This window comes from Clinocottus analis, unplaced genomic scaffold (assembly GCF_023055335.1).
Source record: "Clinocottus analis isolate CAN_PGR_092001 unplaced genomic scaffold, fCliAna1.0.p SCAF_4, whole genome shotgun sequence".
In the NCBI taxonomy this organism is placed as follows: Eukaryota; Metazoa; Chordata; class Actinopteri; order Perciformes; family Cottidae; genus Clinocottus; species Clinocottus analis.
The window spans coordinates 12,967,040-12,990,519 of record NW_027176153.1 but is presented as its reverse complement, the minus strand read 5'-3'; the positions used below and the strand labels follow the sequence as shown (position 1 = coordinate 12,990,519).

Genomic DNA, 23,480 nt, shown 5'->3' with positions numbered 1-23,480 from the left:
AAGGCCAATTATGAAATTCAGAATGAGCAGTCTACAGATAATGCAAATAGGGTGTACACGCGCAAAAGGTCTCTCCCTGTGGTAAGTCAGTCTAGTTATCGTCCAGAGACAATTCGAGAGGACGATGTTCCTCCTTCCTTTGCTGAGGTCTCTCAGTCCCATACCAATGGAGATTTACCGTTGGTGGAAGAATCAGTCTTACCACTTGTTGAAGAGCCAGTTATCATCGCATCTCATGCTCCTAATACATATGCTGAGGTATTGGCTCCAACTAATATTGAACACTTCAATGAGGTTATTTCTGCAGACCCCATTTTAAATAATGATCAACTAACAAGAAGCTTGGAGGTTCAGACAGATCTAAGCTATGTCCAGGAATGCATTGAAATGAGGAAAGAAAGAATTGTCTTCCTGTTCCTTGAACACTGGCGGAAGTATACCATCTCTGAAACTTTCCGGCCTAAACACACTGGTAGGAGAGGAAGTCATTTAGACGTGGGCTGGGAGGACTACAACCAATTTAGTGCACAGATTGGAGGGGAGATGCAGAGCGAAGACGATAAACTCCTACTTTTTATGAAGTCGAAGCAGGTCGTAGGGAATCTGATTGGCCACTGGAGGACAATTATGAGTCAAGTGCCCACACGCCAGATCCGCAGGTTGAGTCGTGCCCAGATGATCTACTGGCCAGAGCACTTTTTGCCACACATCAACGGCTCTCCTGTGAGTTATGAGAGCCTAACTCTTGACCTGTTCATGCTTGGATACTTCCAGTTGTTGGAAATGAACATGTCTCGCAGTGAGCGCAAATTCCGCCACCTCTTGTGCTATGAGATGTTCGACCGTCTTGGCAGCCATAAATGGGAGGTCATAAGGCAGTTTCACAAAGAGGTCATGGAGGAAATAGAGAGAGGGAAGCGAGACTGGGCGGATGGTTTTGAAGACATAAAACTCAAGTATTTTGGAGACTCAAATGATGGGGGAGGTGTGATGACAGCTTCTCTACATTCCATGTCTCCTGACATGTCCATTATTCAGGAGTCACTTCCTCCCCCACCATCTCATCCCCCACCTCCTCCACCACCTACCTATCCTGCTCCACCATCACCACCAGCCTCACAATCAAATGTTTCTCAACCATCATCATCTGCTGCACCTGATGTCAAATCTGGCAATGGCCAGTGTGTGGTGCAGGGAACCCTGCAGAATTCATTGAAGGAAAATACTCAAGGGGATTTAAGAAACAGTAAGCCGATATCATCAAATGAGACAGTAGTTTCTAATGGAAAAAGTGCAGAGCAGGACTGTATGACAACCGCAACTGAACAACACACTGATGTAATAGCAAAAGTTGAGACACTGCAGGACACAACAGAAAGCCCAGGATCGAATCCAGTGAAAGATGTTCCACCTCTTACTGTTAAAATCATCAAGGAACCAGATGTTGATAAACCTTCTCGCAGGGATGAACATAATGAAGACTCAATTAAAGTGATCTATGAGCTAAAAGAGTTCAGCAATGAGGAGATCATCAGATACATTGACCGAAGCTTTGCTTTTTGGAAAGAGAAGGAAGCTGAGCTTTTTGATATCTAACTAATATGTGGACTCAGAGTTCACTAAAAGGTTGGTTTAACTGTACAATCAGAGAGGAAATGCAGAAAGAGCAGAAACAGGTAAACTAACCTGCGAAGTGGAGTATGCTTAGAAAGGCAACTAATCTGGTGTGTTCGCTTCTAGGCCATGTCACATAAGGGACTTAACTGCAGAAAAGCAAAGAGCATCAACGTAGCTGTACTGACTTCACTGTTTGTATATGGTGAAGTTGATGAAAAGAAAAGCATACGATGACAAATTTGCGAAAAATATTTATTTTGAGTCCAAGAGCTTTTTTTTAATCTAATATGATTGACTGCCGTGGCACACGCCATAAAGGTCATGAAGTGTGTTTGTTCACAACATCTTTGTATGAAGGACATAAATGGTAAAACGCTGCACACTTTGGATACTCAGTGATTCACCATCTCAGAAAGACAATGGACTCACTTCAAAGTCGAACTCCAGAGAGTATCTGGTTTGACATAAACTAGAAATAAAATACTGACAGTTTGATAAAAACTAATAAATTCATTCTTGATACCCAGTAGGGGGAAACACATTAAAAGGTTTTCAAAGGATTGTTGTTGTTTGAAATTAAAAGCAATGAAACAAGGTCTTTAGTGGGTTTGCAAAAGTTTATGGTTACTTTGTAGTTCACAAATGGCCCTTGTCTTTAAGCCAGAGACTGTGTGGTTTTGTTTGTCCAATGTGTGCCAGTATAGACAACAAAGATTAACAGGAATGGTAAATGCAAGGCTTGAAGAAACATATTCATTTAGCCTTTTTTTTTAGTAATTAACAACTCAAATATGCAAAGAAATGCAAATTTCTCTCAACAAATCTAAGCCTTCCCTTGACAAAGCTATTATCAACTAAATTAACTTCACATCAAGGATTTTCTTCCTTCGTTTTTGTTACTCTGTTCATAATTTGGTTGTTGTTGAGAGATCTGTTCAAGCTTTCCATAATTTACATTTTTAATCCTTTAATATTTGGTTTCTACATCCCTGTTAGAAATAAAGTTTCCACATTTTTGTGATTACATGAGTTCAGTCGTTCTTTCCTAAAACCTTCTACTTGTGGTTACTCAACTGAAAAACATGGCCAACATAATATTTAAATGATCTGAATGCAGATCCAGATGAATCCAAATGAATACCTTTTAAATCACCATTGCCTAACAACGATTGCGTAATCCTCGCTGCCAGACTCGCCGCAGTGAAGAACCACACTATTCTCATAGCGTCTCTTCAGTTGCTTCAAGATTACCTTCAAATAACCCTCTTAGCACCCCCCGCTGTCATGCTATGTGTGGCTTACAGGAGCCATAAGGAGGTTACAGTGAATCTTTATCAACTCACAGTCCAAGGAAGGCAGTCAGCTGGTAAACTTAACGGCCTATACATAGATTTGTATTTATGTACAGTATTTTTTTCAGATTTGGTGAATGTAAATTGCACAACATAGAGTGTGAGGTAAATGTTTTAAAGACTAGATTGAAGTTGTGGGAATCGTGTATAGAACGATCATTCGTTTCACTTTTGATCGACCAAGCTTGCACAAGGTCAAATATTTGTATTTACAGTACTGCTTTCACATATGCAATTGGTAAGTCCAGACAATAAGCAAATATAAAATAACAAAGTTACATTTGTTGTTTTGATATTGACTTAATTGTCTAGGAAACCAAATGGAAAGATTTCATTAAACTTAAAACTATACTAGACAACACTGGTAACAGATTGTTTAAGTGTTTATAGTTGATTCAAGCAGAGGACTGCTCAGGCAGAACATAGACATCCCATTCTCGCCTGTATCCGAATCAAGATTGAACAAGACTTGCAATGCCAATGTCAAGACCAATGACGACCCACAAGCACAAAATACGAGTCGCTAATAAACTAACTAACATGCTAGTTGGCACCAACTACCGACACATGCTTTCTCAAATATAATAACAAATTATCTGCCTTTGCTATAAGCAAAGGCAGATAACGTCAACATCCCTTTTACTAATATTAACAATATAAATGTGGCTGATAAACGTGAATTCAGAACTTCTTCCTCAAAGGAAACCAATAGCTCAACAACAAGTTATATTGCATCTATTATTGATCATAATAGATGCTTGCCAGGCTATTGCAATGTATTGGCTACACCCTCTGCCTCACACAGATTTAGTTTGTTGGCACAAAGGAAGACATGAGCCTGCCACAAAAACGAATAACCTTTTTGAGTTCCATTGAGTAAAAGCTGGTGACAGAACTTCATTTCTAACAGGACGGGTCCAATCTTGTGTGGAGTTTGCATGTTTTCACCATGTTCATCTGATCTCCATTCAGTGCTGTAGTTCCCTCTAAAAGACGTCCTCCTTTGTGTGGGCAGATGAGTTCATTCATGATCTTAATGTCAATGTGACTGATTAAATGCAAGTTAAATGGGCAGTGCATAACAGTAACATTGCTCAGCTTATAAGTTAAAGTCACTGATAAACTACTTACACAAGTTGGTATGTAACACTATAATAGTGCAGTTATTTGTGTTCTTTTCCTGCTGATCGTACAACATAGCTGGTATTAAATAGTGTATATGAACCATTTGTAAGAAACAAACACATCTTTAACGATGAAAAGTAGTAATTAACAGTTGTTCCAGTAGCAATACAACCAACAATCACAGTTCTTCATAGAAAATCCGCAAGTTTTTGTTTTGATTTATTTTTTATCCCTCTATTCCCGGGGGAGTCATTAAATATGAATTGTGTATATAATGTTACGTGGGATAATGTTTTCCAGGGCAAGTGAAATGCTTCAGTCAGAGGAATGCAAAAGGGTAATCTATATTGTCAGGTGAAGATGAGAAATCCAAGATTGCTGCCCTCTTTCTCTCCACCCACCCCACCTCCGATTACAGCCTGAAAGAGAGAAAAAGATCCAGTTACCACTTGTAATCGCCATCTGCGAAAATGTCCTGTAAAACAGAGTCCCGTTCGATTTTAAAGCCATTATCTTGTTTTACAGAAATAGGAGAAGAGAACCTATTGTTTGTGTGTGTCCGTGTGTGTGTGTGTGTGTGTGTGTGTGTGTGTGCTCTATTTGCTGTCGTGAGTACATACATCTGTTTATACAGTACGCTATATGCTCTATATACACATTTCTATAAAGGCCATTTGTCAAAGTTTTGGCATTTGAGAATGTGTATGCTGGACTAATAAGTTGAGCTAACGTTTCATTACAGTTTTTCTATGCAGGTGTTTTCCTGCTCTCTACAGCTTGTAGAGAGGCTTTATGCGAGACTGCAAGCATGAAGCACATCAATACCATCTTTGATTGAGGTTTTTAAAGCCCTTGACATAATTTCCTTAAGCATTACAACCACCTTGAAACCCTCGGTAACTCAAGTTTCAGTAAGCAGGTTTATTGAGTAAATAACTTTGCAGAGTAAGACCATGGAAAAGACATTTTACTGCAACACAAATTGATGTAAGTATTTAAAATCTAGTGTTTAATGACTTTGTTTTACACATGTGAATTGTTTGATGCAATACATAACTGTGGGAGACGGTTTATTGCATTTAACATCAATTAAATTGTGTTTTCGGTTATTTGTATTGTTCTAATAGTTTCATCTGTTAAAGATCAAATTCTTTACTGACTGGCGTGGGCCCCTATCTCTGTCTCTCCCCTGACCCCTCTGTCCCTCGACAGGATGAGGAGGAGGCTTCACGCCTGGCCTCGATGCCGGCCTGGAGAAGAGACATGATGAAGAAGAAAATGGATGAAGAGAGGTGAGTAAGGAAGCTGTATTGCTCTGCACGTCCGTTTTTTGTCTTATCTTGTACCATATTTATTATATCCTGGGGCAGTAGGGAGAGATTGCGCTCATTGAGTTAAAATATGTTTGGGTGTTTGGATGTCTCTTAACAAAGATAAACTTGGAAGAAAGAACGGGAGGTTCATGCTAAAATGACCAGTCTTTGTACCATAATCCTGTATGTCTTTCCAATTTTTAGACATAATATAGGCCCATTTGTTGAGGTAGACTGAGCCGAGGTACTTTACTGGTGAGGATTCTCTCTAGACTGTAGTTGAGCCTGAATTATATTTAACAACAGGCTGGAAAGGATCAAGAGATTTATTTGGTGCTGACGTAATAGCATTACACCGTTTCTGCAAAGTTTTATCAATATTTTCTCATCCAAAGGCTGTATACATGAAGTAAACTTTATATACAATCTTGAGATGCATTACAGTGTAAGATAATGCAGGATCTTAAAGGAGGTATACATTTTATACCATTATGATTAACAAGTGTATCTCTTTGTGGCCAATGTTCAGATAAGATGAGACATTCAAACAATACTAGACTAAGTTGGACTAAGAAAACATTTCCTGCACCATTACACTACCATAATATCCCATATATTCCAGATGGAATGAACCCATGGACACAAGAGAAGGTGTATATTGTGTTTATGTGAAGTGTTTCAGCTTTTTGAGCATTCAGTTTTGAATGGTATGATTTTGCACTGTGAGAGGTCCTTCTAGATAACACTATTGTACCGATCCATTTTATTCGCAGTATTTCATGCTTTGCCTGACGCCTGTTAGCTTCAAGACGAGTTCTCGTCAAAGAAATCCGCTAATTCACAGCGGAACTCAAAATCTTGTGTCTGATGCCAGATCTAGCATTTCTGGCACCAGTGCTGGCTGTAAAGTACGAAGACATACAGTGAAAAGCCTCTTTCCTGTTATTGTAACTGCAGCAATAACTGAATCTGTGGTTTGTACAGTTTACTGAGGTACAGACACATGTCATTTGCTAAGATAGTGTAAGCAAAGTTTTACTGAAGGGAAAGGTGACCAGTGTCTATTTAGATGAGGATGAGATTTTTAAATCTAGGGTATCAGCACTAGAGTCTAAGTGTTAAATCTAAACAAAAGTGTTTTGAGGGGGGCATGCAGGTTTGGCCTACAGTATTCGATGTCTTTTATCTGAAGATTGTTTGATTATGCGATGACAGAACGTGAGAGGTCTGGAAGATAAGAGCACAAATTTGTCCTGTTACAACCTTCTATAAAAGTGTGTGCTCCAGTCTTAATCTGTCTTTATTATTGTATAAAACATTGTGTTGATCTTTTTAGAGAGATATTTCTTATTTATTGAATAGCGTATATAAGTGTTTCATTACAGTCATCTCCACTTACTGTTGATTGTATAACTTTCCCCGTTTTGTTTTGTCATTGGTCGGTCTAATAATACTTGCTTTGACTCATTGAATACGTTTTTGTTGCCAGTTCAAATATATACACATTTTCTTCTTGTGCTTATGTCCTCCTGATGTGACAGGGAACAAAAAAGGTAAGAAAACCTTATTTATTCCACACAATAGTATTTACATTCATCTTGATGATTAGTGAACAATTATGTCACGGTGAGGTGATAAACTTGTCTGGGTAGAACATTACAGTCAGAGTTATTATATAAATCAGAACTGACACAATGTTAAACCACAGAAAACATATGCAGTATATATTTACTAATTAACCTATTTTCTTATCTATATTAACTGCCAAACCCTAGGAACTAGCTAAGTTTATGATACAACCTAAAGGGAAAAAGAAGAAACAAAAGTTCAGAGGAAGTGGCATGCCATTAAGTGTTGTTATTGTAACATAAAAGGCTAACGTCCCTTTATAGTCATGTTTGGCCTGCATTTTACAAAATGTACCCTACTGAGGAATAAGACGGACGGATGTTATTTTACATTAAAATGTACATAGAAGAATAAAGATGAATTGCTAAGTCTTCAAAGTTATTTCTTTTTGCTCTCACAGATGAGCTAACAGCCACTATGGCTAGGCGCATGCTAACATCGTAAACTTGCTCCCAGTCCTCCACACCACGATACACATTTGTGTTTTGGAGCCTTAAAATAATCTGAAAGCCGGCTGGTATAGGTTGCATTGTGGAATAAGTAATGGCAGATCTGTCTAAGTGTTGTCTAAACTCTACAAATACAAAAGTAACCTAAATATGTAGCTAACATTGCTGTGTTTTAGAACGTTAGGGCAGTTAACTTAGCATAGCTGACTACTATATTACTATGCTTGGTGTTACGGGTTCAATCAACTGCCGCTACAATGTTAAGCGTTTTCCTAATTATTCCCACGTGGGAGTGACATCAATTCACAATATTTTTGTGTTTCTTCACCCTGCTGACCTCAGTGTTCAATTACACATTTGTCACAGCAGACATGCTGGCAACTCTGAGCAAGAAAAGCACAGGTGTATGCTAATTGATAAGGTTAAAAAAATGACTGCATTCCATTCAGGTGAGTTGCTCCAGGTGCATGCTGGCTCAAAGTTATGGCTTCCTGGGACACTTCTGCCATGAAAAGTCATGTGTAGCTTGTGCATATAATATATGTTGGCTTCTGGTTATTCACTTTTTTCTATTTGTTATTTGCTTTCTGGAGCTACATACAGAATAATTTCCCTACACAATTGTACTGTGTATGGAATACGCTGGATGGCCAAAAGTAGTATGTGGACACCGTAGTAGTCCACCACACAGCACAAAGCCCCTTCTATGATAAGGGTAATGTACTCTGGTTCCAGTGAAAAGACATCTTAATGCAGCGTTAGTTAAGCCGAACTTTAAGACTAAGGCACTCTCTAGTTTTACCATGATAGTGCTCCTGCGCATGTCCATAGTGTTTTCCAGTTCCCAGTTTGTCTTTGAAGAACTAGACTGACCAACAACACCACACCACCAACACGAGCCAGACTCTATCACTCAACATCAGTGCTTGACCTTAATGCTTTTGCAGCTGACTGGGAGGAAATCAATGTAGCATGGTAATGTCCAAAAAATAATAACAAGATGCATGGCTAAGAGACACACTAGAGGTAAACTAAAGTCCCTATTGTATCTATATTGTAATATATAAGCTGGTTCAATGTGAGATTGTTTTTTAGAAGGCCTATTAACCAATTCTCTTTTGAAGAAAACCTCAAGAAAGCTTCCATTACAATTCTAACTTCTATTTTTGTTTGTCCACCTCTCTTCATGGGTGCGTCTAGACAAGTGGAGCAGCAGGCCAAACAGGTGAAAGAGATGGAGGAGAAGACGGAGCTGGAGCGACTACGCAAGCTGGGTTACGACGAGACCAAGCTGGCCCCCTGGCAGCGACAGATCATTCTGAAGAAAGGGGATGTAGCCAAACAGTGAACTGGGCCGTCTCCCCCTCCAACCTCCACCCTCACACACCCACCCCAAGGCCTTCACTGAACACCTCCCCATCCCCGATCCTCCGCCCTGCACTGTACACTGGACAGCGGGGAAGAGCTTGTTCCCTCTTCGACCTCCAGAAACACAGGACCATGCTGACCAGTTGCTGATGTCCACATCGGCTCTGAGGCTCAGCGTGGGTGACATAATGCCTCCCCTGAAAGTCTCATTGACACAAACTCTTGGTCTGTTAGTGCTAACAATAAATATGACATGTGCTGATTCTCCTCGCTTAAGACACTTGCTATGAATGCATGTGTCCTTAACTGAATTAAGGTTATCTGTAGTATCTATACTCACTTTCAATCGCAGCTATTTCCCATAGAAGAGTTACTCAAACAAAGAGGTGTGTGATAGATTGAAAGGGGCTACTTGTGAGCATTTTTGCCATGGGCCATTGCATGTTTGTTTTCCCTCCATTAGCTATCCTCACCGATATGTAATAAACGGGAAAGTAGCTATATTACAGGTGTGTCATCTGAAGGTGGTGTGGACATACTCTGCAACTGCTTATTAAACCTGGGAGCAGCTAAGGCCCCCTTTATGTAGACAATATCATATATTTATAATGTTGCATTCTTAGTCATGGGATTTTTCAAGCTCATAGAAGCACTTTCTAAATGACTTAATTTTACTGCCAGAGTTGTAACACTGCTTGAACTAACTCTGTTTCTTTAGATAAGTGTGTTATCATTTCTCCGTGGATTTTGAATATTGGTATATATGATATTTTAAATAATGTAAAGATTATGTAGCTGTGCAAATTTTATTTTACAAAATATCAATGGAAAAATGGACCAATTAAAATTTTTCTATATGTGACCTAAATGTTAAGCTATTGTGATCACGAATGTGAATTGTGGCGTGGATGTGTTGCATAATGTGTATCGAGCATGTTGTCGTGTATTATTAAGCTCATTTGAACCCAGAACCCTGGAATTTCTGCGCAAAACAAAAGAGAAACAATGTATGAACAATCCTGCTAGGTTTACTTTTGGACATGGCCTTTCAAAGTAAAATAACAACAACACCATGCACATTTGAAGAGCAGCATCTAAATGCCTCATCTGCACACAGAATATTGCAAAGGCAGAGAAAAGACCTCAGTTCATCCTGCGTCTTGTTCCGGCCTTCTCCCCACTAACCTGGAGGATAAATCTTTGATGAGCCGATCTGCTTACAGAATACAGATTGCTCCCTGTCTGCCAGAAACAGCCGTAGCATTGAAATGCATTGTTGCTTAGATCATTTCTGCTGTGTATTCATAATCTGCAGGAGCACGTATGAAGAGTCCAGTTGCAATACTCAAGCATCTATTTATAATAAGATGAACCAGACTTACAGATTTTATTTTATAATTCACATTTTTTTGTGACAGAACTGATAACAAAGGGTTGTTAATTATACAGCAAATTGTATTTATAATTTCAAAACTGTTCCTTCCAGTTCCAGGTTTCAAAACACTCCTATGATTGACACACTTGTTGAGCTTGGGTTCATCAATTTGGAGTTAAATATTGAAATGTGGGAAAGATGTATTGAGTGTGTGTTTGTGAGTAACATTTGAAATATAACAGGGAATGAATCTGTGAGATTTAACTGAAGCTCACAATTGGATGACTCCTGCTGAGCGTTCCCACATACAGAACATATTCTCACTACATTTATGTTGGATGTACATTTTTGCAGCTGTCGGGTATCAAGCGTACACAGCATGTTATGAAAGACATGGTCCTGGTTGGGGAATCATTTGGAAATATTAAAATTCCCTTTCATTGGATGCCATATGATGTTGGAATTAAAAATGATGTAAACATCATTGCCATTTGATTTTCTATATATAAATATAAATATATATATACATATATTAAAACTCTGTATATAGTGACCCTCTCAGATTTTTGTTGTTTCATTGTTTCCATATTGCATTATATTACATGTCTCAGCCTTGCTTGAATAGAATGTTGGCTAATTCATGTATAATTATATTTTAAAATAAAGACAATAAATCTTTAATCACCATACAACTTCAGAGTGTGTTTATGTTGCCTCAGAAACACAGAAAAAGCACAAATCCAACCTAAAAGCTTCCAAATAAAGGAGGTAATTTTAAGGACGTTGTGCTAGTGTATTGTACAAAATTATAGAGGGATTTATGCCTTTAGAAAATGACATACTGGTTTTTTAACTTAAATGAATACTAAATGTGGCAAAATAATAATAATGGTAAAGTAACAAAACAAAAATGTCAATATGCAATAAACAAATAACTATGAAAACAAACAAACAAACAAACAAACAAACACAAAAGTCCTGCAGACCCTACATGCAAGAGGGTTTCAGACACTTTTGAAACCTTAAATGTGTCATCCAGAGTCTGGTGTAAATTAATCAGTGACGGGGCTGTAGTTTCTCCAGTTTGTCACCAGAGGGAGATGAAAAACTATTTGTCACCAATCAGATAAAAAGGACGTCAACAAACATCAGAGTAAGAAACAGAAGTACATTGATTAGAGATTTAAACAATAAATGTGAAAATAACATGTTATCTTTCTGTATTTACAAAATGATTAAAATATGTTGTCAACTCTAACTCAACCCGCCGTTTTAAAATGCGTTTAATTTATTTTACTTTTATAAATGAATGTATTTATGTGGCCATGTTGATTTGTAAAGTAGACCTGCGTAAATCCAAACTATAATGCGGTTTTTCACCGCCAGTTGTCTGTGATTGATTGACGCTCACCTGTAGTGACGTAGGCAGGACGGCTTAATAGGCGCCTGCGAACCGAGGAGGAAGTGAGTGGAGAAGAAGAAATATGTGCCCGAGTGGAGCGGAGGAGGACCACGTCTGCTGCTGAAGTTGCACCGACCAGCAGCTCCCTGAAACCCCGCCGGACTCACTTGTGATAGGCTCGTTTAGTCAGAAGGCTGCTGTGTGTCCGGTCAGCTCACACAGGTAAGGCAGTTGTTAAATTCAATATTTATTTAACTGCGTTTCACCTCACTGTTATGAACCATGGGAATGCGAGGCAGACATTTTAGTTCCCACCCTAATCCGTCTGTTCGGCAGTGAAGTTATTGGGGAAAATTCAGACTGCGACTGGACAGAGACATTTACACTCGGTGTTATAATAGTGTGCATTTTAAAACTGCAGCTATTGCTATTGTTATATTGCCACTCTCTGTCATGAAAGCAATGTCAAGACTGTCGCTATAATGTTGAGTTTATAAGAGTTAGGCACTGTGTGCCTGCACTTGACATAACACTCTTTGCACATGGCAGGTTAGGAGTATTTATCAGAGAAAAAGTGGGATTTATTTTTCTAAAAAAAAATATTTTTATGTAGTTTCTGTAGCGCACAGATTTTCTGAAGCAGGTCTTTCTGTGTGCTTTTGTGTGGGCTAGTGCAGTGGCAGTGGGAGTGAGCACTGAGTCACGGGTTGTGTCCCTTGATATGTGTTTGAGGACGGACACAACTGGCTGCTTCGCGCGCGCGCGTGTGTGTGTGTGTGTGTGTGTGTGTGTGTGTGTGTGTGTGTGTGTGTGTGTGTGTGTGAGCAATTGGATCACGGGTTAGGCTCCCCTTCTTCGATGGGATGACATTTGGGGGCCCCACTGCAGGTCACTGGTGGTATTTGAGGGTCATCCAGAGTATTGACACTTATATTACCTCTGTTGTTTTCCCCACGTCTCCATCTAAGCTGCTAGTTTATACATGTTCCCCCGCCTGTAGTCTGACTTCCTTCTTGTGTCTATCTGTCCCTTATCTTCAGACTCGGTCAATGTTGTAGGTGCTGAAGATCTCAGTAGACCGGGCCGAGGTGACGGTGGGAGGACACCATGTCCCACAGCCAGCGGGTCGACCAGGCCCCTCGAATTCTGGAGAACCACTTCTCCACAGAGCTCCATATATCTGAGCCCGGCGATGACTGCCGCCAGCCACAAAGCCCCACCACAACCCAATCTGAAACATCCACTCCCCCGGAAGATGTCGTAGACAGGACGGTCGTACCTCAGCTGGTGGTTTTAAGCACCCAGAGTCCTGCAGCGCGGAAGGTTGGGACCCACCAGCTCATTCCCAAGAATTTAGCCAGCCGTCCTAAAGTCCGCCACCACACCACCGTGGTGACGTTCCCAGTGGGACTGGAGAACTCCAACAGCGGGACCCGGAGCCGTCACTCAACGCAGGGGCCAGATGTGTCCTGGGAGGATTATGACAGTGATGGAGATGGCTTTGCTCTGAGGAGGAACCGCAGGAACAAGTCGTACAGAGCGGCTGTGACCAGCCTGGACATTGAAGCCATGGCGTCGGGACAAGCGGCCGCAGCCACGCTGAAACCCGTCCGAGAAGACCGAGCAGTCAGTCCCGGTCCAGCTCGCAGCCCTGGACGTAAGGTACAGGGATTAGACCATTTATTTCGTCGTTGCGTTGCAGTTGCACTTATCTGTTGGATATTACACGTGTTCACTAATTGAGGTCGACCAGAAGCCACTGGCTAAATGAAAGTGGCGAGTTTGGTTTCAGTTTTGTTCTTAAGACGAACACAGACGTGATGCAGTTTTGTCCTTCTAAAAGCTTCATGGGTTACAGCCAGCACAGCCGATAGCATTGGCAGGGACTTCTGTCAAATTCTCCTTTAGTCATAGTGATGATGTCGTCTTTCCACAACCGTTTCCTATCTTCCACACCTAAAAGTGTTTTTACGAGAGTACTGAAAAATGCTACATTGAAGAATTGAAAGAATGATGCAGTGCTGAAGAGAGAATGAGATGTTTGAAAAATCAAATAAAAAGCTGAGTATTATTGAGGCGCATCCACATCGTGAAACTCAGACCGCACTGCTGTCTCCCCCACAGCGAACCCTGGGGAGAAAGAGGAACCAGAATCAACGTGGGTCATTCAAAGATGGTATGTTCCCTATGTGTCACTCTGTCCACTTCCCTAAATGTGGCTATCAAACTACAAATAGATGGGAAATAACAGGGACATTTGTCTTTTTTTCATTGAAAATTATAATAACAACACATGGATACAATCAAATCTGTGACATAGCTTATACAAGTTCCCTTGAGGCAACAGGAGAGGACAGAACAGGAAATCACTCCTGCTGAATACCAGATTGTTACGTCTGAACTGTTGATGTCCTGTGTCTTCAGACAGTGCCACTTCTCCAAGTATGATTTTGAGTAAGCTTCCAGGTATGATCATGCAGACTTGAAAACGTTTTATTGACGAGTTGTGTGTCCACCTGTTAGGCTGATGTCTCAATGCGGCTGCTGCTCCAAAAGGAATCATCTTTTACCTGTTCATTTAAACTCTGAGAATGAAACCTGTGACCTAAATGGTCTCAGTGTCATTCCAGTAACAACAAACAACAAATACCTACAATTAACTTATTTAAATTCATTCAACATACTTACTGGTGAATAACATCAGGATCCTTCATGCGTAAGTCCTTTGTAAGATAGAGATTTCAGTTTAGAAACCGGGTCCTTTCACCCTTTTAAATTGGGCTGTTCAGGAATTTGCAACGTGTTTTTCCTGCTCCTATTCCAAACTCATCACATGAGACAATGAATTGGAACTTAAGCAGTGTTTGTTGATGTTGGTGTAATCCTCAGCTACTCCGCGACTCTACCAGGAGATCCGTGAGCGAGGGCTGCACCCCACCAACCAGGATGAGCTGCTGGAAGACTTTGTGGTGGTGGAGCATCCTGTGGAGGACCAGGGCATCGTGGTAAAGAGCTACCGGCCAACACAGCTCACTTGGAGCCAGCTCCCTCAGGTAAACTTCTTACTGCGCTGAGCATTAAAGGGGAGGTTGAGGGAAACAAAAAGGTGCTGCCTTGGACAAGGTGTTTGAATTGACAAAAACATGAATCTATTTCTATCAGAGGACACTGACAGCCAACGTGTTTGTCTTCTAATCAAATATCCTTTTTAATTCTTAATTACAGCTTTTTATTTGATCTAAAAGGGTGCAATATAAAAATCTTCTTGAATGTTTTTGTTAGTGCATATACTCCCACACTCCATGACCCTGTGCTGGCTGAGTTTGCTCTAGGTGTCGGAATACCCACACAGATTTTTCACAGGCTGGAGTCGTGGCAATAGTTCTTTACAATTTTCAATTTTCAAAATAAAAGAAAAAATGCAAATGTATAGTTTAAAAAAAAAGTTTTTCTTTTTATCTTGCACAAAGGTGAAGGACACAGGTATCCTGACATTGATCTCGCCTCAGGAGAGAAAAAGACAAGAGGTAAGAGAGTGAGACTGAGTGTGTGTGTGTGTGTATATGTGTGTATGCGTATCAAGTATGCCGACAGTCATGTCCTAGAAGAGCTTTAATGTGCTGCAGGAAGCCGGACAGCAATGATGCAGCTCAAAGGCAGAGCGTGAGCAATGGATCACGCTCCGAAAACACAGTATCATACATTTCCCATAATGGAACTGAAAAGTATCCCACCCACGTAAAAACAGACTTCCAATTCATAATACGGGCGTTCTGTTAAATAACAATATGCCTTAAAAAAAAAAAAATTCATCCCACTATCTCCTGGTGGATTTCTCCTTTTTTGTAGTGCGTCTTTACACGCAGTCCAACAACAGATGTTGCGTCAATACCAAAGGTCCACCCTGTGTGAGCTGCGGTACTTAAATACAGCCACACCCTGCCAGTGAGATCACACTCGGTCTGTGTGCTCAGCGGGTGCTTGTCTTGCTCTTTTGAACCTTCAGGGTTTAGTTTCAGCGTCCACGGCCATTTTAATGCCTCTTTTTAGGAAAGAAGAAAAGAAAGCATTTTCCTGAGGTTGGGGTCGAACTGAGATGAACCAAAACTACTGCTTTACCGCATGCTGTAATATTAGGAAGATGTGACCTGCGAAAAATTGTCTCCCCGTGTTAACACAGAGCCGTGTTTTGTCAAATTTACCCGGTCCACGAGGCACACAATCATGTCTTACTCTTTTGTGACGTTTTGAACTGTTGGCGGGAGATTTTCAGGAAGTCGTGTTGTTGATTTAGCTTAGCTCATGCCACGTGAGGTGGCTCAGGCAGAGCCCTTTGCTCCTGCCTGAGCCACCTCACCTTTTTACGACGTTAAGTAGTGTGTAAGATCACCTCAAGTCCTGCCCACTGTCAGCAGAGGTTATTAAGCTCTCCATTTCAAAACAATCCTACTGTCCTATGTAGTGGATATTTCCATGTGGGAAATCAAAAGTATCTTAAGCTCATTTGTCTTTAATATTTATAACAGGATAAGTTGTGGGGATAGTCATCAAACAATGATTACAAACAGAAGTCATAGTATGCTATTCAGCTGCGATGGGGATGGACTTCCTCCACCCGGTTTGGATCAAAGAAGTCTGACCCAGTTCGAGTGTGAGTGGATCTTTAATACAGGTCTGAGGGACACACTTTGTCCTCCACCGCCGAAGATAGCATGTTTGACCTGCCAGTTCATATGGATTCTGAACGTTAGATAAGGTGCGAGAATCAATATGTGTTCCAGCAATGTAAACACTCCTGGCTCAGTAGAACAGGTTTCAAGCTATAGATGAGTTACAGAATTGATATAAATTTATTTTTCCCCAACATCGTGTGTGTGTGTGTGTGTGTGTGTGTGTGTGTGTGTGTGTGTGTGTGTGTGTGTGTGTGTGTGTGTGTGTGTGTGTGTGTGTGTGTGTGTGTGTGTGTGTGTGTGTGTGTGTGTGTGTGTGTGTGTGTGTGTGTGTGTGTGTGTGTGTGTGTGTGTGTGGGTGGGTGGTTATTTGACAGGCCATTTTTGAGATCATCACATCAGAGCATTCGTACCTGCACAGCCTGGGCATCCTGGTACGTCACTTCAAGAGTAGCGAAGCTCTGAAGAAAACGATGACCGCGACAGAGTACCATCACCTCTTCTCTAACATCTCTGTCATTCAGGAAGTCAGCAAACGGTAGGTGCAACATTGTCTGTCTTGTAAAACTGGTGCCAGCGCTTCGTAAACAGGATCTAATGCTGTCATCTACATACAGTCTCTACAGATTGTAAATGGGGCTTCACATCAAATGGTTTTTAACGTTGTATTCTTACAGAGATCAGAATTAAGAACCGTTTATTGCCAAGTATGTTTCACATACAATGAATTTGTCATAGTGGGTGGTCCATAACATTAGAGAATAAACGCAGTGCAAGAAATAGGAACATATTAAATGTGCAATTCCATTTACAATATAATATAACATTTGAAATAAAGTGCACAAACAAACAGATAACTGTCTTTAAACAGATGGGGTTTGAAGCAGACCATGGGTGTTTTTAAGTTGCAGGTCGAGTGTTTTCCCTCACTATGTCTTTTGAATCCTGTAGGCTCCGTCAACATGTTAATACACGCTAGCCAAACTGGTTATACTGCTCTGACTGTTATTACCGGGCTTTAAGATGATAATGTGCTTGAGGGAAACTGTTGCTTTGTGCATTGCTCTCGGCATACATTTGAATGGAAATCGAAAGTTTTAGCAGCAAGAGAAGACCTGTCTTTAATCCAGTTGTTTTTTGTTTACAAGTATAACAGGATGTATTGAATTAGAAGGCAGAGGTTTATCAGTGCTCCTATAGGGTTTGACTTATAGTATCTGTGTTTGAATGTTTGTACTGCCATTGCTTCCTGGGTTGGGCTGTTTTCCAGGTGTCATTTTACTTCTTTTTGTCAAAAAGGCACTTAGCAAAGGCAGGGCTGAAAGTCCTTGACATGGTTATAATAATGGTAATAATGGAAGGCATTTTCAATGCTTCAGCAGAAGTGTTCACCTGGATCCTATTGTAGAAAGTTAAAGTTTGCATAGGTTTTATATTTTAATGTATTGACAGCTTGAAATAATCAGTCTGTGTCCTTTCAAGATTATTCTGAAGTGCATTTTTTTGGAGTCCATTGAATTAAATGAAGTAGGGCGCCTTCGTTTTAGCTAACGGTGTGTAGGTACAGAAAGTTCTAGCTCATATTAGATTAGATTGCGGTACCATTGTAAAGAGAAAGCTGCTAAATTAATCTGCATGTTGATGCTCGAGTGTCATTATCACATACAAACAACCAGAAATTACCACGTTCAGTTTGACCTGAACACACTCGCGCAGCTGTGTGTCCTGCTCAGGTAATCCGTCTGTGGGAGGAGAAAATCAGTCCTTTTCACTTCTCCATTCACCCCCCCCCCTCCCCCCTCTTTCTTTTTCAGTTTTTTTGAGGACCTTGAACGGCGTCACTATGACAACCCAGTGATTCGGGACATTAGCGATATTGTTCAGAACCACGCGGCCCACCACTTCGAGCCCTACATTGTCTACTGCTCCAACGAGACGTTCCAGCAAAGGACGCTGCAGAAGCTGCTGTGAGTAGCAGAGCCAACTGTAGGGATGTAAGTTTCCACAAACGATGCTGAACTTTATCCTTTGTTTCCGTCTGTCAGGACCAGCAACACTGCCTTCAAAGAGACCCTGAAGCAGATTGAAGGGAGCAGCGAGTGTGGAGGCCTGCCTATGATCTCTTTCCTGATACTTCCCATGCAGAGAGTCACCAGACTCCCACTGCTGCTGGATGTCAGTTTAACCTTTTTCTTTCTTATATAAACGACCTATTGGTCGGCGCATAGCTGCTGAAAATAGGATGCTGATGACCACGTATATATGTTTTTTTTTTCTTTTTCCATTTTAGGTAGGCATTCAGCACATTATTTCCAAGTACATCAATTGGCTGTCAAATAACTGTTAAAATTGAGTTATTCATTTAAGCATGGGAACCTGTGCACCTTAAAACAAAGGGCATTAACACATATTGTATGTATGTATGTATCATAGAGACACATTTTTTCGGGAGTGAAATAATAAGAATTTATTAAATTTGTACAAATACAGCTACAACGTAGCATATATGGACGACTGTGGCTCAGTGGTGAGTAGGATTGTATTTCAATCAGAGGATTGGTGGTTCGATCCCGGCGCCGCTAGCCCATGTCGATGTGTCCTTAAGCAAGACACGTAACCCTAAATTGTTCCCGTAGCTGCGCCTACGGAGTATGAATGGTTGACGTTACTGATGTGGCACCTTGCCTGGTGGCTTCTCCCATCAGTGTGTGAATGGGTGAGTGATGTAGTGTTGAAGTGCTTTGAGTGGTCGGAAGACTAGAAAAGCGCTGTACATAGGTCCATAGGTGCATGTACAACTATGTTAATAATATAGAGCTTCTTAGCATGTACAGTGGTACTAACTAAGTTTCATACCGTTTTGTTCTTTTCTCACAGACAATCAGTCAGAAAACTCCAGATAAGACAGCAGAGTACTTTGCTGCTGTTTGGTCACTGCACGCCATCAGCAAGGTAGAGAGATGTTAAGAAAGCACTCTTTATCCCCCATCTTGCTTTTGAGAGTGGACGATGAAGTCGATGTGTTTTTTTTAGGTCGCGATTATGATTATGTCATTGTTGCGATTGTTAATTCAACAGCTGGTCACCCGCTGCAATGATGGGGCTCAGCGGATGGAGAGAACGGAGCAGATGTACACCATCCAGAAACAGATGGATTTTGGTAAAATCAAGGTACGTTTGGTTCCTGCTCAAACACTTTTAAGGAAAGTGAGTATAGAGTTCAGAGTTTGACTAAATGGGCCTAATTATAGTCGTAGATGTCGATGGAAAAAGCGAGGAACATAACGGAACCTGAATAAAGATTTGGGCTATTTCTGTCACGTAGTCGTAATGAAAATTTAGTGAACTAACCTGAACATATAGTGATAACTGTTGTGTCCTCACAGCCATTTCCTCTGGTGTCGTCATCGCGGTGGCTGAAGAAGCGCGGCGAGGTGGCCTTCAGCCCCGAAGAGCTCAGCATCTGGAGGGCGTTCAGCAGCAGGAGCTACTACTTGTTTCTCTTCAATGACGTACTCATCGTCACCAAGAAGAAGAGGTCAATGGGACTGAAATACAGTTGGTTTTGAACATTTCGCACTTTAATTCTAAAATAATAATTTTTGGTAGGGGGGGGGATTATTTTGAAACAAACTGTCTGACGTAAACAACAATGGTTAAGCTGTTGAGTAGTAAGTTGTGAGAAACAAAGTCACCAGAGCAGGAAGCTAATAGTTGCTCTCACTTTAGACAAAATAACCTAAAATGGGGCGTCTAGAGAAGACAAACTTGAAAAACGCAACCAGATTATGAAGCATTTCAGGAGTTTCATATTCAAATAGATGAATATGTTTGTGCGTGTTTCTCTGAGACTGGATCCAACTGCTGCTAGGCATGAAACATGAGGAACGGACTGAAATGACTAGAGGAAGGGAACAGAGAAAGCAAAGAGCATGGATGTGGTGCACGCATACTTGAGATTCTTCAATCTTGTATTGAGCAGGGCAGCTCAACGGACTGCAGCCCTCTGTTTTGAGTTAGGGAGAAAGCAAACAATGTCAACACAGAGGAAGGAGCTGCTCACAACACTGGAGTCATTCTCGGAGGTTGTTAAGTTGGCACTGTGACCCAGTCGTCAGGTGATAATACCAAGAAAATGCTATTGCAGATTGTTAACGAATGTGGTTTAAATGTGTTCGTTGAAACACACATGCACTAAAGTAAAATAGTGGCAAGGTTTAGCTACAGTATAATGTGCGAACGGTCATTTCTAAATATGCACAATTTGATCAAAGCTAAACCTCCAAATAGGAGTTTTAGTATATAAAAAAAAAAACATTTGTTTATCCAGCGAGGAGAGCTTCGTGGTGATGGACTATGCCACTCTGGAGAATGTGGAGGTGGAGGTCGGGGAGGAGGCAGAAGGACGAACGACTTCGCCTGCCAAGAGCAGCTACTATCTGTCATTCAAGCTGCAGATGAGCAAGAACAGTGAGGGCAGAGCGGAGCAGATGTGCCTGGTGGCCGAGTCAAGGTAACGTGCTCTCAGCCACGAACTGTACATAATAAGTACAGTTGTTATTCCTCAAGTGGGGATTTTTGTAAAACTCAAAGTTTAAGTAATATGAGTATATAAAAGTTTTATTTCATCTGGAGGGAGGGAGATTTGAGTCATTTTGCTGAAGATCTTTTACTGTCGTATACTGGTTCATACATGAATCCTAATGTAATCTTGTTTTCTACCACTGAATACTGATGAACATGGGTAAGGTGCTCTCTGGGAAACGTAGTCTTATTGGGCTTAATTCAAAATCACATTCACGTGTAAGACTTGTAGGTATTTTCCATTGTCGTGGATGTGCTGGAAGGGCTATAGTACCAAATCACAGAAAAAGCCTGCAGGGCTTTTCACATTGCATTTCCTTCAACTTCTTCACAATAATAAGCGCCCTGCCAGTTCACCAGTAGAAAGCTTTTTTGTGAATTAGCAACAGCCCCAGTACAACTAAGGGTGACCAGTACACAGTAATAAAAAGGCTAATATGTGAAGTACAAACAAGAACATGACATAAATTGAACCACAACTTTCAGTAATGCAGTTCAAAGCTTTTGGAAAAACCTGACCGCAAACAAAATCTGATGTTTGGTTTCTGGCTCCCTCTACTGACAGAGGTTTTAAACCTTAAATGCTCCCGTGCATTGAGTCCTTTCATGAGAAACAGACTTCATGTGTCAATACTTTTTCAAACTTTTTCAACACTAGCTCTGGAGTTATATGTTTTTTTTTTCTTTGTGTCTGTGGCCAAGGGTGGACCGGGCCCGCTGGATAGTTGCTCTTACTGAACACAAGCAGGCAGGAGTCTTTACTTGTAGAGATGGTAAGTCGGCATGCTTTATTTACCAAGGGAGACATTCTTTGAAAAACACTTTAAACTCTCAGCTTGATCAGTTTTGAAAGTAATTCAGGTAATTAATGACAAATGTTCTATTGCTTTTTATTTGTAAATTATTCATTTGTTATGGAAGGCACTTTGTTGCACAAAAAACAGATGGTTTGCTTTCATTTTCCATTTCTAATGCAATCTTATTCACAAACATATCAGTGCTGCGTAGGCGCTCCCTTCTTTTCCAGACAGATTATTTCTCAACATTGTCTTGATCCATGTGAAGCCTACCTTTTGGGATTACATTGACCTAAATACATATAAAGAACACATTCAATCAGTTTCTGTTTGTGTAATGGTAACTGTTTTAAGAGATATTAGTATTTGACAATGTTATCAAAAGGTGTGTCTTTCCACGCTGAATGACACGTACCAGGAAGTAATATATGCTGTAGATATTCAGTGTGGCACAGGTTGTTTCTATAGAAAGACAGCAGGTTTCTTGATTCTTCATCAATACGATGACTCGCATACAAAGTGCTTCAATATAGAAAACTTGAAATACAGAAAAAATGTCAGTTAAAATCTTTTGTTTCATGAATCGCATTGCATTATGGGAATGTTTTTCAGGTCTTCCACAATATGAGGCCTCCAAAGCCTACATGCCAAAAGAGCCAGATGAGTTGGGTCTGCAGCAGGCTGAGCTAGTCATTGTGTTGCAGAAAGAGGAAGGTGTGTATGTACTCAGCTTCTAGCTGTAATACAACATCACATCCAGACCGTGATGCTCCATCAGTGAGCAGTCTACTGTAATTCATTTAAAAGCATGTCTGCCTAAAAGCTAACCATCTGCTCTTCCTAGCCATGTGCTATGGGGAGAGAATGCGCGATGGAGAGAGAGGCTGGTTTCCTGCTACCTGTGCCACAGAGATTACCAACCCCACGGCCATCGAGCACAACATGCAACGCATGAAGCGTCTGCGCAAAGAGACCAACGTTTAAGTGACTCACTCAATGTACAGGGGGTGGACATCTGTGACAATGTTTGTCGACACTGCATTGCTTGAGAAACATACTGAACACAGGGGTCAGGTGTCCGTCAGCAACACAACGATGGTCTAAGATGTATACAATGTGACCATGAGGTTATGACCAGGGTCCATGGTTTAGGTTACTCTGTCGCTGTCCAAACCAATTAAAAACATTACCGTCAAGTTATAGTGCCACCAAAAATTGTGTATAAAAGGTGTTTTTGTTCACCTTCTGTATGTGCCACCAGTAAAGAATGGACATTTGCAATAGCTGGACTTACTGGCAAACAGATCACTTCACTTGAACAGCACTATCATGTTGCTGTACATGTACTTTGTGTGAATGTAAATTGAAACTTGCTGTAGTGAAAAAAATGAGCCTCAGGCCTAAGTTTTAATAGAAACTCTAGGCTCTACAAAGTTTAATTTGTATGTATACACACGATTGTATGAGAAGTTGCTTGAACTGTAATGCATACATATTGCTTTCATGAGTCCTAACCAAAGCTCAAGATGCGTAACTTAATATAGTGCTAAATGTTGGTTGCATTTCATGTTGTATCACATTGTGTTTGTCATTTCAAGATGCTGCATTGGGTTTGTTATCCTGGTGGAAAATAAATTAATAGTGACCACATTGTAAATTCTGTTGTGGCAATGTAGTAATTATAAACTGCATTATACAAGGTTATGTCTAAATGTTTGTATTCTAATAAAAAATGTAGTAAACTTAAATAGAAAAAGCTTATTAAGATGCCATATACTTGAAATATAAAAACACAAGAC

General features: G+C 40.6%; 2 protein-coding genes across 2 annotated transcripts in view; both read left to right on the top strand.

Annotated features, from left to right (window-relative positions):
- espn (espin) overlaps nucleotides 1-8,897 on the top strand; it is a 36,223-nt gene extending 27,326 nt beyond the window's left edge. Inside the window, exons 13-15 of the mRNA XM_068598118.1 lie at nucleotides 5,307-5,386; nucleotides 6,949-6,960; nucleotides 8,686-8,897. Of these exons, the coding sequence (XP_068454219.1) occupies nucleotides 5,307-5,386; nucleotides 6,949-6,960; nucleotides 8,686-8,833 (240 nt within the window). The 3' untranslated portion in view covers nucleotides 8,834-8,897. The remainder of the gene's footprint in view (nucleotides 1-5,306; nucleotides 5,387-6,948; nucleotides 6,961-8,685) is intronic.
- Nucleotides 8,898-11,731: 2,834 nt separating this feature from the next.
- On the top strand, nucleotides 11,732-23,338 carry arhgef16 (Rho guanine nucleotide exchange factor (GEF) 16). The gene is made up of 15 exons (XM_068597040.1): nucleotides 11,732-11,852; nucleotides 12,671-13,292; nucleotides 13,755-13,806; nucleotides 14,520-14,683; nucleotides 15,101-15,157; nucleotides 16,678-16,838; nucleotides 18,115-18,267; nucleotides 18,346-18,475; nucleotides 19,178-19,252; nucleotides 19,379-19,471; nucleotides 19,687-19,838; nucleotides 20,631-20,813; nucleotides 21,587-21,657; nucleotides 22,294-22,395; nucleotides 22,526-23,338. The coding sequence occupies exons 2-15, from the start codon at nucleotides 12,738-12,740 to the stop codon at nucleotides 22,663-22,665; spliced, it is 2,088 nt and encodes a 695-aa protein (XP_068453141.1). The 5' UTR covers nucleotides 11,732-11,852; nucleotides 12,671-12,737; the 3' UTR covers nucleotides 22,666-23,338.
- Nucleotides 23,339-23,480: the final 142 nt, after the last annotated feature.